The sequence below is a fragment of the Python bivittatus genome, unplaced genomic scaffold (assembly GCF_059951505.1).
Source record: "Python bivittatus isolate LINGU-HERP-01145 unplaced genomic scaffold, Pbiv_v1 ctg000160_np1212, whole genome shotgun sequence".
NCBI lineage: Eukaryota > Metazoa > Chordata > Lepidosauria > Squamata > Pythonidae > Python > Python bivittatus.
In genome coordinates this window covers 6,702,069-6,717,309 of record NW_028277076.1, presented here as the reverse complement: position 1 = coordinate 6,717,309, position 15,241 = coordinate 6,702,069, and the positions used below count along the sequence as shown (strand labels likewise).

Below are 15,241 nucleotides of genomic sequence, written 5' to 3'. Positions count from 1 at the left end.
TCCATTCTCTCACACCTTAACGTCTATCACAGGGGCAAAAAGAAAAAAACTGAACTGTTAAAAACAAAGGAGCGTGTAATATTAGATCTCATCCGCCCAACTCTGCTCTTGGTCTGATTGTGTGTTTTTTCCCCCCCTTCTCACAGGCTTCTTAACTTCTGCCATTTTTTTGCTTCCAACCAGAAGACGCTTCTGAATAAAGCCATTTCCCTTGCATTTAACGCTCTTTGCTAGAATGTTCACCGGAGACAGTCGGTGGCCGGGTGCCCAGTAGATAAACCACTGAAGGGACCCGCCGCGTTTTGCGTTTGCGCGAGATGCTGAACCGTAAAAGTAACCGCGTTGGGGGGGGGTTCGCTTGAGTGATTCGGGGTGCAGTTGAGAAAGGGCAGGACGACGGGGAGCAGGGATAAATTTGAAGCATCGCTCAAAGCGTTTTTGGAGAAGTGCAGACCTTTCTTACAGGGAAGCCTCTCCTTGGCCAACAGGGTGCCCCAAACGCCAATTTTTATTTTATGTATTTATTAAATTTGTATGCCACCCATATCCAATTTTTAGCCTTCTCTGGAGAGAAAACGTGGTAGCTCAGAGCCTTCCGTGGCTCCCGGCTGCTTCCCTGAAAGCTCTGATTCCTGTACATGTTGCTGCTTGAAAGTTTTCAAAGTCGCCCACTGGGTACCCGGGGTAGAAAAGGAAGTTGAGCCACAATACGAGACTCCGATCTGCCAGGGCCACGTTGAGGCCTGCTGTATTTTTAGCAAAATGCATCCAGCCTGTTGAGAAGGAAACTTGGGCACTGATTCGGGACAGATGATCAAGAGCTATTCCTCATCTTCTATGGGAAGATCAGGAGGGTCACCGCTAAATTGAGAACTAAGAGGTATTCAGTGGCGGAACCAGCATGTCTGCAGGTAAACTCACCTTTACAGGCTGTATAAACAGAGACTGGGTGGCCATCGGTCAGGGATGCTGTAGGCACCAGGCGAGGGTTTGAAGTAGACCTCCAAGGTCCCTTTCAACCCTGACACTTTATAATTCTGAGATGAAGGACACAAGGTCAGATATTTCCCCCCGTAGCAGTGGACCTTTTCGTGCAGAACTGCAGATCTTGGCATTTATGATAGACAGAAGCTTTTTGGATCCTCTGCTTTCTGATACTGTATTTTTAAGATGCCCCCCCCTTTAAAAAAGAGCTTTCCCTTTTCTACTGACACCTCAGTAATCGAGAGTAAGCCAGAACGCACCACGGGTAGTTGGGTTTCTTCCCCTTCACTCCCGAAATAAATGAATAATTGAGCCCTTTCAACCAACACTCGCAGCTCCTGTGGCATAAAATGTTTATTATTTATGGTGGTGTTTATAGAACTACCAAGCTATTCTGCTTAGCACAAGAAAGCAGGGATGGTAATTTATTTTTCTCTTTTTATATCTTGCTGGCTTCCTCTCTCCCGCATTATACATATTTAATCAGTTTGATCCAGGTGAGAAAGCATCTTTGAATATTAAACTAGCATTGAGTCTTTTTTTTTTTTTTTTTAAAGGGGGGTGTTTAGTGTCAGGTTTCTTCAGTATCCTATAAACAACTCCTCCACCTTTTATGCAAGAAGTCCAGATATTATATGGGATCTTTTACCACCCTGTTTTAAGGTTGGCAAACCATAGACTGTTGGCATCAATTTTAATTCCTCTAAAGGCTGATTGTAGGAGACTCTTCCACGTTGGCATCTGCACAGCAAAATGGACCTGCGTTTGCTTTCAAAAGATCGCATTTATGCAATTCCCCCCCCCAAAAAAATCAGGGTTCATGTTCTAAAAATCCAGCAGCCTCAAGAAAAATGATGAACTGGGTGCGTGCACTGGGGAACACTGAAGGTGCTTTAGAACAGAGGGTTTCAATTTTTTTTTTCAGGCCACAGAACCTGTTAAAAAAAAGTAAGTCCCAGAATCCTTGATCAAGAGGCAAAGCTCTAGTGACAGAAAATTGGCTATGTTCAAGGGAACTTCTTTCATTTCTCATAGAACCCCGGCGTTCTGCAGAGCCGTTTGAAAAACCCTGATCTAGCACTCCATTCCTGGATTACGGGTCAGGTTCAATACCGTAACAGCCACAGCACGCAATTTGAGAACCTAAAGGTGCACCTAGAAATGAGAAAGCAGCAAATATATATATTATAAAGGAGAAAGAAAAATGTATTTTTCAGCACTTCACGTCTCTAGATCCCACCTCAGGCACGTTGCCTAGAAAAAGGAGTTGATCCATGATTATTTTCGGATCCTCCTTTCTTCAGTAGCACATCCCCTCCTGCTTCTAGTTAACCGAAAGACTCGTGTTGGGCTACCGGGGCTATCCCCTCCGAAAGTAATGCAGAACTGGCATTCTGAACTGGATTAGCAAAAATACAAGGAACCGCACGCCTTCTGGACACCCAGCTACAAAACTCTGATTTCTCTAGACAGATCACGGAGCTTGCTTTAAAAACTCTGGGGCAAAGGTCCCCAGGAAATTCAGAAGCAAGAGAAAAACGATTCTATTGCCATCCAGTATAACCACTGGCCTGCTGAGGTTTTCGTTTTGGTAACCATCTCAAGGTTCTGTGATGGATCTTGCGAACACGTCCCAAGGCCTGGTGCGTACCCAAGCGTACTCTATTAATTTTAAAGCCCTTTCTGCAGAGTCTTTCCAGTTGATCAGTCTGGAACAGAAATTATCCTTCCCCACAAACCAATGTCTTGGCCAACTCTGCTGTTATCAGTCCAGTTTAGTTCTTCCAAAATTATTATTTAAACAACTAAGATGGCGTCCAACTAGTAGGATTTGTTTTGTGCAAAAAAAAAAAAACCCCACTCTAAGATGAATGAAAAACAATATGTTTTTTTTTTATTTGTTCACAGTTAAACACAAGCAACTGCCTTGATGTATTAGAATATTCTAGTAAGGACAGCAAAACACCCTCCGTTCGGTTTTGCTTGTGAAATTTCTTGCTTAGTTTCGATTGTACCATTTCGTAGCATCATTTCATCTTTGCGGCATTTTTTTCTTCTCCTTTTAAAAAAAAGGCAATTACTTTTTTAAATCATGCTTACAAAGAGCAAGGCAGGAAACGTTAACCCCTTGACAGCTTCGTTTCTTTCTTTTTAGATTTAACTAAAAGCAGTCAGTTTTTCTTTTAAAAAGAAAAAAAAGAAAAGAAAAGGATTATTTCCAGCTTCACTAACAAGACTTTCTCCCAACAAATGGCAAAACGAAAACAAGAAGTTCATTATGTACGCTACATCCATGATTCAAAGAGTTGCTTGATAAGGGGCAATGATTTGTTCCTCCATCATTTCTGTGGTCCGCCGGGAAAATGGGGCCGGGTAATTCCACTAATTCACTGCCAAGGTCACTCGTATCCTTTCTAAGAGCAAACGAAGGACCAGTTCTAACCCTATGGTTAGATAAAGTTGGATATTTTGACCACTAAAACCAAAGAGTTCCTTCCAGTAAGTATAGGACAGTCTGCACAGATAAGGGCAAACAGGCCCATCCTTCATTCCCGAAATACCTCTGAAGACGAGATATTTCCGGACTACGCCAAATCTGGGCAGCTAAAATGGGAGATGAGGTTGGCTCCCCTTTAGGTGGAAAGACGACAGAGGGATCGGGGAGCAAAATTCACCATCGATCCGTCTACGCACCAGAAGGAGAGGTGGATGCACCACTGTTCAGGTGGGCAGGGGGCTATTCCAGTTGGAAAGCCCCCGTACAATAAAGGCTCGAATTAAGACAATCTTGGAAACCTCTGATCTCGTTGAACTGCAAATGTCAGCATTAGCTTTACAAACAGAGAACCGCAGTTCCACTAAGTGAGGAGGACCAATTTTAGCCAATTTCAGGAGTAGAATGGGGAAGAAAGAGGCCGGCCTCTAGCGGGCTTGTTCTCTTCCTTTAGGGAATGGGAATTTCACCCAGAGACAACAGCAACTTCCATTTAACTCTGAGATCATGCGACCCGTTCCGGGACCTCACCTGAACACAGCATCATTAAATCCCACTGCACGCTTCCCGTGTCTTTTCAACTTGAGCGACAGCTGTCCAAACCCACCATGCCTTTAGAGAAACCTTGAGCGAGGGTTGAAGGAGAGATTTATTACTATTATTATTATTTTAAAAAGGGTTTGTTTTAGAAATGTACAAAGGACCACTGGAGGAGAAGAAAGAGATGGCAATTTTGGGCACGGGGTATCTTAGCAGCTTTCTCTGATTAGGAAGGCCCCAAAGGCTGCCCTGGTGGGATAAGAACCCAGGGGTAGAAAACATTCAGGAACGGAAGGGGCAGAGAGGATGTATTTTAAGAACGATACAGCCCCCCTCGACCGCAGTCAAGCTCCCAGCCCCACTTTCCACCCAAAGTTAAGAAGATCCACAACTTGAAAGACACACAACGCAAAGGGGAAAGACTTTTCAGCATCCAACCGCAAAACGGCCACTTTGGTATCAAAAAAACACTACATTGGGATGGCAAGTGTCTCCTTTCAAGATCTGCTGAACAGAGGGGGGGGAATTGTCACAGACCCAACCTATGTGCGCGCGCTCGTTCCCGATGGAGGTTCAAACACGCTCTGCTCTTCAGAGACGCCACAATTGCTTCAGGCTGATGCATTTCAGTTTTCCAGACTGGAACACCAGGCAGCTATCAGCAAGGGATCGTAAGCATCTTATACTTGGTTACCAAAGAAACCAGAGGTTGGATAAAAAAAAAAAAAAAGGATAAACCTCATTTTTCTCTTCAGACAGAACCCAAACCCGGTGAAGGGGATTCTTCCTGTTTTGAGGAGACGCAGGGGGGCGGGATGGGCGATGGGGAGAAAATTAACCTTTCCGTGGTTTTCACCAGAAATCTCTACATGCTTCTGTTATAAAAGCCTCCCCGCTCAAGACGACGGCGTCTTCCTTTCCGTTTACAAAGGAGACACAAACTCAAGTCAGGTCAGTATCAGCTTATCAGACTAGGGGGCAAAAATGCAGCTAAAGAGAACGGGTATAAAGAGAAATAGTGTTTCGAGAACATTAGGGGACTCTGCAGGACACCTTCCAAAATTTCTCAGAGCAGCAGCTGCGAAAACAACCTATCCACGCGCAGAAATGTGAAGAGCGGGGGAGATAACCCCCCCTTTTTTTTTTTGCTTTTTTTAAAGGAAGGAGAAGAATGCAGATCAGAATCCTAATGGGTACGATTCAAACCACATCATCATCAGAGCAAAGTCCAGCAGAGTCCTGATGAGCAGGGTTGAGGAAGGAGCTGGGAGACTCAAAAGCAGAGGAGAAAATTGCAATCGGGCCCTTTAAAATCTTGCTTTGGATGAGAACCGTCACCCAAGTCACCCGTGGGGGGGGGAGGGGGCCAAGGTGGCTACTGACCCTGAATGAGGGTAGATGGGGCAGAGTTTTTCAGCTAGGCACACCCCCGGTTCATTCTGCTAACCTCCTATTGCACAGAAGTTCACTGGATGAGGCTCTCAGAGAGAGACAAAAGGGAAGATGAGGGGTTCAAAACCCCCAGCCATCACAACCCCAGAGCTCAAGGAACAAGCAGGGTGTGTGTGTGTGTGTGTGTGTGTGAAAGAGGGCAAAGGGGGAAGAGACAACCGAGCTCTTCCAGACCTGACATCCGCTCTGCATTTGCTCAGCCAAGTCCACCCACCCCAAACGAAACAAACCGGTCCGGCTCCCGTGGCACGAGCCGGCGGGTCTAGAACAAAACGTGAAAGCTTTTAGTTAAACGCATGTCCTCTCCCTGTCCTATGCTGAGATTATGAAAAGTAACACTGATTTTCCCCGTGCTCCCGGCTTAGCTGTGACCGTGATGTGATTCGTTGTAGTCCATTATGTGAAGCGATTCAACACTGCTTTCCTGATTCCGGGGAGGGGGAGGGGGTTCCGGGGGCCCTGGCAGCCCCCTGGCCTCCAGGCGGGGCCCTTTGCACAATTCAGTCTTCAACGTGTTGCAGAGGCTGTGGATGGCCACTCCATCTTCGTCGCACTGGCTTTCGCTCTTGTTGCGGAACAGTTCGCGAGCTTTCATGCCCAGAAAGCTCTCTGAACTCGGGAAGGAGCCCACGGTCAGTCGGCTGCGGCTGGAAGGCTCTTGTCGCGCAGAGGCTTCCCGGCAGCTGTTGAACTGTCCGGCTCTGTCGCTGAGGGTCTTCTCCGGGCTGGACCCACCACTGTTGCCTTTGCTGCTGCTGCTGCTACTGCTGCTGCTGTTGGGACCCTGCGCGCCGGAAGGGTTGGCCTCCCCGTTCCTGCCCAGCATTTCTTCACTGCATTTGGCAATGGAGTGAGCAGCGCCTTCATTCGCCCCCGAAAGCCTGTCAGGAAGGGAAAGCAATACGTGAGCAGGAAGGAGGAATGGTCTGACTCCCAGCAAAGCTGCTTGTTTGTAGCCCGGAAGACAGGCAAGGACCCTTTGTCCCCATGTTCAGACCTCTCAAAAAGAAATCAATTTAACCCCCACCCAAAGGCACAGTAAGAGCACCAAAGGGTTACCCCAGCCCCTTAATTTAAGATAACCCCTTCCAAAAAAAGGAAAGATTTGGCAGAAAAACACGTATGGCTCCTTTAGAGTCTTCCCAGGTCCTATTTTAAAGTTAAAGGATTTCACCAAAAAAAAACCCCAAAACAAAACAAAAAAATCCTTCCCTTCCAGTTAAATCTACTGAACTTGAGGCTTTAGAAGGACAGCAGTAGAGCCTTTTCCAAAACAGGAGAAGTCCACAAGCCCTGCCAGGTAAATCTGATGTATCGCATGGTGGCTTCCTTTGGAATTGGGAACGTTTCGGGTTTGCTTTGATCGCGAGAAGCCAGAAAGCGACGCAGCCCGTATTCACCTTTCGTCAGCCATTTCCGCCGTTTCCATTTTGTCATCCTCCTGTTTTTTCTGCAACTGGTCATCATGCAGGCAACTGTACAAGTGCAAGATGTCCAACTCAAAGGCCTGCGTGATCCGTTTCTGCACTCTGTACTGGTTCTCCACCGCTTGCAGCTGGCCCCTGAAATTGGCAAGAAACCAGGAATGGGTGGAGTTCCCCCCCCTGCATTTTTTCTAAGATGCGAGAATGCTGTCCCCCTCCAAACTAGGTTCAAAGCCTAGGAGCTACATCTAATACAGCCCCAATAATCCCACGATTTGCAGAAACACCAGTGAAGCAGGTGAGCAGGGCTGCTCAGAATAAAAGGAGGCTATGTTGTGCAAGGAGAGATGGGAGTTTGCGTGCATACGCACACCCAAAAGATTCCAAATAATTAAACTAGAGAGTAGTTTTTGCTTCCCCCCACTAATGGTTCCCTAAACATTTTTTTTAAGGGAAAACTACCACAGATCCACTTAATAAGCTTCTGGGTCTTCACACACAGAAAGAAATAGTTTGGGGTTTTGTTTTGTTTTTAATGCTTTCACCCCTTCCTACCTTCCCCCCTGCCCCAATATCCCTCCAAAACTTTCTAAGTTAGCTTAGGGCTCCCTACAGATCAAGGCACAGGAGGACATCAAGGCAACCTGGCTTGAACTTTCACGTCCTCCAAATATTTCTTCTGCTCCAGTAAGAGGTGATCCTTTTTTGTGAGCTGAGATTCCAGTTCTGCAATCCGGTTCTGAGAGGCTTCCACCTGCTGGCTCTGCTGCAGGAGGCAAGATTTGGCTCTCTCCAGCTCTTTTCGGAAGGCCGTCTGCATGATCTCCACTTCCTGGAGACGATGAGAAGAAGAAGAAGAAGAAGAGAGAAATTCAGCCTCTGAGAGACCTCCCAAGGGAAGACAAATAGCAGCTGGGTTCATAGAGCATGCTAACCGTGGTTCGCTGAAGAAACGGCTAACGGCTGAATTTTACACAACGGGCACGAGGCAAAGCAAACCAGCCGTGTTGGCCCAAACGTGAACCGGGTCAAAGGATGTTACCTTCGTGGTGTCGGCGTGCTTGTTCTGAAGCTGTTCCAAGTAGAGCTCGTTCACCTCCCCTAGCACCAGCAGCTGCCTGTTCAAGAACTCCATCTGCTGTTGGACTGACTCGCTGTTAGAAAGCTTGAAGACAAAACATTCGAGGCACCTTTTGAAACAAGTAACTGGCATCATTTATATCCTGAAGCTGCCCACCCTTACAGGAACACAAAAGCAGAAGTCTTATGCTGAAAACTACCTTCATCTTTGGCAGAAAACCCCGACACAGAGGCAAAACCAAATGCACAGGCCGTTTGTCAGTTTCTGGCAACTGCATTTCTCTCAATGTCAGGATCCTAATGGTCTGCCTTTCTTTCTACAATAGTGACGCATCATTAATGTGCTCATGGCCCTAGGAAGGGAGGTACCACCCCCAGAAAGGAGCAAAGACATCTTCCTTCCACTTATATTCTGAATTTTGGTGCAGCAGTTTGAAGATGTGTGACCTATTCAAAGTTCTGCCTGCTTTTTTTTCTTTCAGACTTCCACAGAAGAGCAGCACGTAGGTGTGCGTAATGCCAAAGTTGCAAAAAGAGTCTCACATTAACCCTGCTTTGAAACGAAATGAAAAAAATTATGTTCTAGTGAACTTTGGCAGCCAAATGAAAATAAAGGCTCTTCACGGAAGAAACTCTTGTAATGTTTTTAATCATGATCTGCTCAGATATATCTTGGGGCCTGATTAGTTTAGCTAATCAGCGTGGTCCATCCACTTCCACAAATTTATTTTCTGCACCAGGTGGTGGGTCATGTGCTTCGGGGGCCAGATTGTGTCTAAAACACCACAAACCACTTCCTACTTTAGAAGACCCAGAAAGAGACAAACCACCCAGAATGCTCTGATGAGCCTATTCGGGGCAAATCTGAAATCTGGGGAGAGAAACCATCGTGTGCTAGAACAGAACACACCCATCGCTATCAGCTTAACAACAAGGATGCATTTCTATTTCCAGATCAATTTTTAGAGGGGCAGAGGCTCGCAAAATAGGGAACCACCAGAAGGTAGCAAGGAAATGCTGCTAAACTGCGTCTAAAATCACAGCTTCGTAAGCCACAACATACAAGCTGGCTTCGAAGTTGTCTGTGCGTTTTTAACGGTACGCAGAGAGAAAGTGCCAACGCTCTCCTCCCCCGTGGCCGTGAGGCTGACTTGAGCTCTTGAACGAAAAGCAGGAGATAAACAAGCTTTTTACCTTTTGAGAGACTTGACTCAGCAGCAACTCCGTGTGGCACACCTTGTTGCTGGCTTTTTTTAACTCCGACCGCAGGTCTCGGATCACGTTGGAGCAGTCTTCCAATTTGGTCTGTTTAAAGAAAACACATCCGTCCAGTTTGCGCCATGCTCCCAACCGCAGTGGGATGAGTCTCTGTTTTTCTGAACAAACCGTGAATGGCTAGTTTGTTCAGTAAATCGCTGGGTTTGGAGGGGGGAGTCGGGGCAACCCCAGGTGAGAAGCTGGAAAGAAAGCTATGCCCACCCACTGAGACCTCCCCGTTCACGGGTTGCTTCTTTTCTGGGGGGAGTGGGCAGGGCGGAAGGAGCGCTTGAGAATCCAGCCGCTCCTCTGAGAAAGCCGCCTCGTGCAGCCCCCAGCTGGGCGTTATACCTTCAGCTCCTGGCTCTGGTTGTAATACTCCTCCCGTTCGTGCTGCAGCTGGCGGATCTGACTGTGGAGCTGAGCCACCATGCTGTCATATTCTTCCTGGAACTTGCAGTGTTTGGCCTGCTCCTTCTGCAGGCTGAGCTTCAGGGACTGGACGTCCTTCTCCTGGAGGCGCAGCTGGTCTTTCTGTCCAGAGGCAGAGATCAGAAGTCAAAGGCCCCGCCCCGCCTTCGCCAACTCTTTCTCCTTATCAAAAGGGAAATGGGTTGTTTTGCTATACTGGGCAAGACTCAGCAAGGCCCCATTCATTTGTCTTTAGCCATCCCACTGAAAGACGAAAGATACTTTTTGGCTCAGGGGGAGAAGAAAAAAAAAAAAAGCAAAGCCCTGAGAATAAGAGGCTTGGAAAAGGTTGCCTTCTGAGTTATTTAATTAAATATATCATGCTGCATTGAATCCTACTTCTTAAATGCTTGTATTTTTTCGGACCTTGACGGCCACCTTGCTGCAGCCTAGTTTGTATTTGATTTGATTTGATTATATATGTTTTAACCTGAAATAGATAATAGAGGATAGATAATAGACTGATGATAGACAGACAATAGATAATAGACAGATGCTAAGTAGAGCGTTTTATTGTAAACCACCCAGAAAGTTCCAGCTATTGGGTGGTTTCAATGTTTTATAAATAAATAAAGGGGAGACGGATGGATGGATGGATGGATGGATGGATGGATGGATGGATGGATGGATGGTTAGACCTCGATCTTCTCACCGCCAGGAATTACACAGGGAAACGGCTGAGCCACAGGGGTCACGCAGGGAAGTGTGGCAAAGGCCCGGAGACCGTACATCCGCTGTGCAGGATTTGCACGGCCCGCTCACCATGGCTGCGTTGTGTTCCTCCAGGGCGGCAGCTCTGATCACTTTCCGCAGGAGGCGCCTGTTCCGGACAGCGTGTTGCTGCCTTTTGAAGCGTTCGTACAGCAGCTGGTTCTGCAGCAAGCGCAGCTGATTCTGGAGGGTGCGAATCTCGTCGGAAGGAGGAGAACCTGCAGGGGGGACCGTGAAGCCAAAGACGGGGCTCAGGACTCTGATTCTGCAGGGCAGGGGGGGCAAACTGGGCAATCTGATCTCCAGGCCTCGTACGAGAATCAAGAACTTGAACTCATAACCGGCCCGTTCAGGCCAAGTCGTCCATCTCAAGCCACCGGAGACGTTGATCAGTCTATTGCCATGTTTCTCTGGGCAACTTTAAGATGTGCAGACTCACTTAAAGGATTCACATCTTAAAGGATTCACACATTCTGCCAAGCCATTGCTAAAGAAACTGCATTATGGTTTAGCCCCGGAGGCAAAGCAACATGAAGGCACAGCCGGGCAAAGACCGCCAACCACAGGGATCCTGGCTGGAAAAACTCGCTCACCTCCAAAGTGAGTCCAATCAGCGGATCGGCTTGGCAAGGATAACCTAGAAATGAGAAAACAAATATCAGCCACTCCCTCAAATCTAATCCGGTTGCTGGTAATCCACCAGAGGTTTTACCTCGGGTGATGGACTGGTCAACAGGCTGCTGTACGTTCCCGACATGGCATAGGGCCTGGTTATTTGAGGGACCGCCTGTCCCCCATAGTATTTGCCCAGCCAGTTTGACCCTGCAGGTTTGGCACACTCTGGTTTCCATGGATTAAACCATGCCACCCATTGGGACCCTGGAAGCGCACCTTCTCTGTAGCAGCCCCTGCCTCTGGAATGGGGTTCCTCCCGAGATCTGAACAGCCCCCACCCTCCTGGTATTTCAAAGGGCCCTGAAGACATGGCTTTTCGCCCAGGCCTTTGGCAAGGACAACTGACGGGTGGCATATACATTTAATATATTCTTCTTCTTTTCCTAGCATCAAGAGGGAAGATGAGAAAAGGGCTTGAAACACAGGTTCCCAGCAGACCCTTCTGAGGCCCATCACAATTCCCCCTTATATGAGCTGCACGTTCAAAACCAGCGTAGCTAAACTGAGCGATCCCCAGGGTCCTGACTGAACGGAACAGCAGGCCAATGTTCAGATTTAGCTGTGTCTGAAGCAGTCCCCAGGGGTACTGTCAGAAGCCAAAACAGAATGGTATTTGCCCCAAATCATCAGCACGGAGTCACAGGTGCTCCACTGCAAGCCAGACCAAGCAGGAGTAGGGAGACATCCTTAATTTGCCATGCAATCGAAGCGGGAAACCCAGAGCCCCCTTTTTCCTACCTCTCGATCTGCTCTCCTTCCCTTTGCAGCTTTCCTCGAACACTTCCTTAGCAGAAAGTTAGCAACAAAAGAGGGAAGGCTATCTTGGGCAGCTCTAACAAGGGTACTGCCACTTACTTGTTCAGTTCTCGGCTGTGAGCATCTGCCCCACGCTCAAGGAGCTTGTCTAACACATCCAAAGGGGAAGCGGAAACAAAGCCATCTTCCTCGGGTCCTGCCTTGCCCCTTCTCAGCAGCTCTTCAGTCTTCCGGCTGACAAAAAGGTAGGCGGTCTTCGGCAACGCCACCTCAAACAGATGCTCATATCCTGGAAGCTGCTGACTCCGAATGTCAGCCCTTTGGCGAGCAGGAATTTTACAAGGGCTGGGGGTGAAAATGCCTGGATCGGTGGAGGCCCAATTTTCCTGGGGCCCCACAGGACTCTCCTCGGCATCGCGGCAGGGCCAGTCGATGGGTGTGAAGGCTTGCTTTGAAGTATCCCGTGTGCCTTCGAGCCCGGATTGGTCCAGAAAAGATGTCAAGGGCTCAGCGTTTGGGAGCTGCCCTGGGCCGGTTGAAGCCACCGAATGGGACTTCCGAGAGCCGGAGAGACTCTCGCTGGACTGGTAGAATGGAGAATCGAACCCTCCCCGAGGCACTACAGGCTCAGCATCGGCCGCTGTGATCTCAGAGATTTCATTGGAGATGGCATCTGAAGAAAAGGGGGGGGGGATTCCATTTACTGAGGCCCAGTTCTGTCTGCAAACTTGCCAGGGTGGGCAGGTGGGAGGTTTCCCCCATCCACATCAGAAGCCAGAGCTCCAGTTCCCAGAATTCCCTGGCCACCTGGCCAATGGGAGAGCTGCAAACCCATAACCTCTGGAGAACGGATCTGGATTATTTTCAGAAAGGCAGCCCCTGAAAATGCACTTCTGCCTCTGACACTTTGGGGAACCATACCGTTCAGTGAGATGCTCGGGCCTAAATCACCTGAATAGAAGAACTATGAGTTTTTCTCAGAACTACACGCTGCATATGGGATGGAGCAGACTGTAACCTCCAGAACTACATGCAAGAACAAATCTGAAGTGCAGAAGACTCTCTGTGCCAAGCTAAGACGACATTCTTTAGAACTGGCAAGAGATACAGATTAATCCAGTTTTTCCAGATAGAGAAGTCACAGGCAGCCTCAAGAGCTCTGAAAGTTCTGCCTACATGTGGCTGTTAAAGAACAGGAATAAGACGAGGGAGACCTGGGTGCAAATCTATGGTTCACTGGGCAACCTTGGGTCAGCCACTCTCTCAAGCCTGACCCATTTCTCAAGGTAGCGATTGGGCAATAAGGTTGAGAAGGGAGTGCTCTATCAACTACTTGGACCTCTTGAAAGAAAGGCAGAATGTATCAGTCAAACAAAATTGCTCCAAAAGACTCACAGCACAAAGCTGAGCAGGTTTTGTTCTTAGATAGTAAGGAAACAACTACAAACTCACCTTCCTCTCTGTCTTTCTCTCCACTGTCTTCACAAGACGCCTCCAGGTCACCCAGGATGTTGGGAAGATCGCTTAAAGTTACAGAATTTTTACTGCCTTGGGAGTCTGGATAGACAAAGCCAAAAAAATAAAAACAAAAAATAAAGTTCAAAATTACCTTAGTAACACAAATACGTTCCACCAGCCCTTTTCTCCTCCCCAAATTCTGCTGGCTTGCCCCAAACTTGCTCAGACTCTTCTACTATGAAAAGTAGATAAACTCAACTATGGGAGACCCTGATGAGCTTCAACAAGAATTCTGGTTTGTCTCCTCAAGGAACCCAATACCAAAAGCCAAGAAGAGACTAGCCATATTCAACCCGAGCTTGTTAGGAAGAGAAGAGGAGGGGTCAAGAATTCCTACTTCAAGCATCACTGAAGGTTCTTAAGCTGCTCCACTTGACAGGAAGACGCCCAGGGGAACAATTCAGTTCTGAAGAAGTTTGTCATGCAAATTCAGTCAATATAATTGGAAGAGATGAGGGAAGGGCACTTATTCAGCAAGGAAACTCACCCAAAGTTCTGTTTATGATATTCTGCTGTCGGGACAGGGAAGGCCTCCCGGAATCTGCTTTCTCCTCCTAGAAGAATGTGAGGATTCAGTTCAAACCTAATTGCAGAGGCACCCTCTTCAACAACCCTCTCCCTCCAATACAGGCTCCCTTCCAAGAGGTGGATTTCAACTTCCAGAAGCTCCCAGCCAGCATAAGCCACTGCCAAGAATTCTGGGATCTGCACACCTGGAGGATGTCCTTGGGGTCTGAACTGAAAGTGGGAACAGAGAGGTGGGAGGGGTGGAGAATCATTGCTCTTAAAGGAACTGTCCCCTGCATTTCCAAGACAGACAATGGGTTTCTTTTTTGGGGGGGGTCCCATTGCAGAAGACTGAACTGATGTCAAATATACCCCATGGAATGATACAAATTGACATAAATTGCTTATCCTAAAGGCAAAGGATGAAGCAAAATTGCTACAGCACATCTACTATCACAAAGCATTGACTGGTTAGCCCAAATCAACTCAACCCAGCCCATTTCACAATCACGTTCCTCTACCCACAGGTCAAAGATGGAGCTCCCGTTTTGCCAACCCTGGAAACTCTAATCTTTACCTTCTTCAAAGGCGCAGCAGTAGCTGAAGGGGCTGAACTTGAAACGAAGTCATCTGAAATGCAGAACAGAGGAGCGATGGTCAGCGCTGCTAGAGAAGTTCCTTTCCCAACGGCTTAACAGTAGATAACAGGTCATTCCCAATAAACTTTAGCAAACTTTAGCAAAAGAGGAACCAAGGTAACCCCTTTGCCTCAATGGCCTTAATTATTTATTAAAGAAAAAAAATGGCATAGGAAGCCAACAGTCACCAAAGCAAAGCAACATAGTCTAGAAAAGCATTTATTTGCAACAATACCTTCGATCCACATCAAAATTCTCCCCTGGAATGACAGGACATCTGGAAGGCTCATACAACTTTCCAGTTAAGTCAGCAGGTTCCAACTGGGCATCCCACCAGTCATTTTGTGAATGCACCCACCACACCATCTCAACACACTGAATGGGACTCAACCATCCTCAAAGCGGTATAGCTGTTCAGTTTCAGCTTCTTAGCGTCCCCCACCCCTGGAATAAATGTCTCAGTACACCAGAGGGGTAATGTAATGGCTGGGGAGGAGCCCTCACAAATCCAAGACTGCATGTCTGGGGGAAGGACTGGGAAAAGCAGACGTACCGGGTATGCTGAAGAACTTAGTATAAGGCTGGGAAGAAGTCTGCGAAGACTCCAGAACGATGCCAGGGGAAGTTGGGGGGGTGGTCATGCCACAAACAGCAGAGGGACTCCAGAAAGGTGCCTGAAAAATAATTGCAAGAGCTTCTGGTACTCCAGGGGATGAGAAATTGGGCTTCTCGCA

General features: G+C 47.6%; 1 protein-coding gene across 2 annotated transcripts in view; it reads right to left on the bottom strand.

The window, feature by feature from the left end:
* Positions 1–1,337: 1,337 nt before the first annotated feature.
* TSC1 (TSC complex subunit 1) overlaps positions 1,338–15,241 on the bottom strand; it is a 28,031-nt gene continuing 14,127 nt past the window's right edge. The window contains exons 11-24 of one of the 2 annotated variants that reach the window (XR_015797300.1): positions 15,061–15,181; positions 14,447–14,499; positions 13,850–13,916; positions 13,297–13,401; positions 11,944–12,517; positions 11,007–11,050; positions 10,465–10,631; positions 9,583–9,765; positions 9,169–9,279; positions 7,937–8,059; positions 7,539–7,726; positions 6,871–7,032; positions 4,010–6,351; positions 1,338–2,139 (exon numbers count right to left, since the gene is read on the bottom strand). Coding sequence is in view for 1 of the 2 variants with exons in the window: in XM_007425196.3 (XP_007425258.1) it covers positions 5,832–6,351; positions 6,871–7,032; positions 7,539–7,726; positions 7,937–8,059; positions 9,169–9,279; positions 9,583–9,765; positions 10,465–10,631; positions 11,007–11,050; positions 11,944–12,517; positions 13,297–13,401; positions 13,850–13,916; positions 14,447–14,499; positions 15,061–15,181 (2,418 nt within the window). In the remaining variant the exon portion in view is untranslated. Of the gene's footprint in view, positions 2,140–2,852; positions 6,352–6,870; positions 7,033–7,538; positions 7,727–7,936; positions 8,060–9,168; positions 9,280–9,582; positions 9,766–10,464; positions 10,632–11,006; positions 11,051–11,943; positions 12,518–13,296; positions 13,402–13,849; positions 13,917–14,446; positions 14,500–15,060; positions 15,182–15,241 lie in introns of those variants that run through there. The other variant, XM_007425196.3, reaches the window with a different exon arrangement.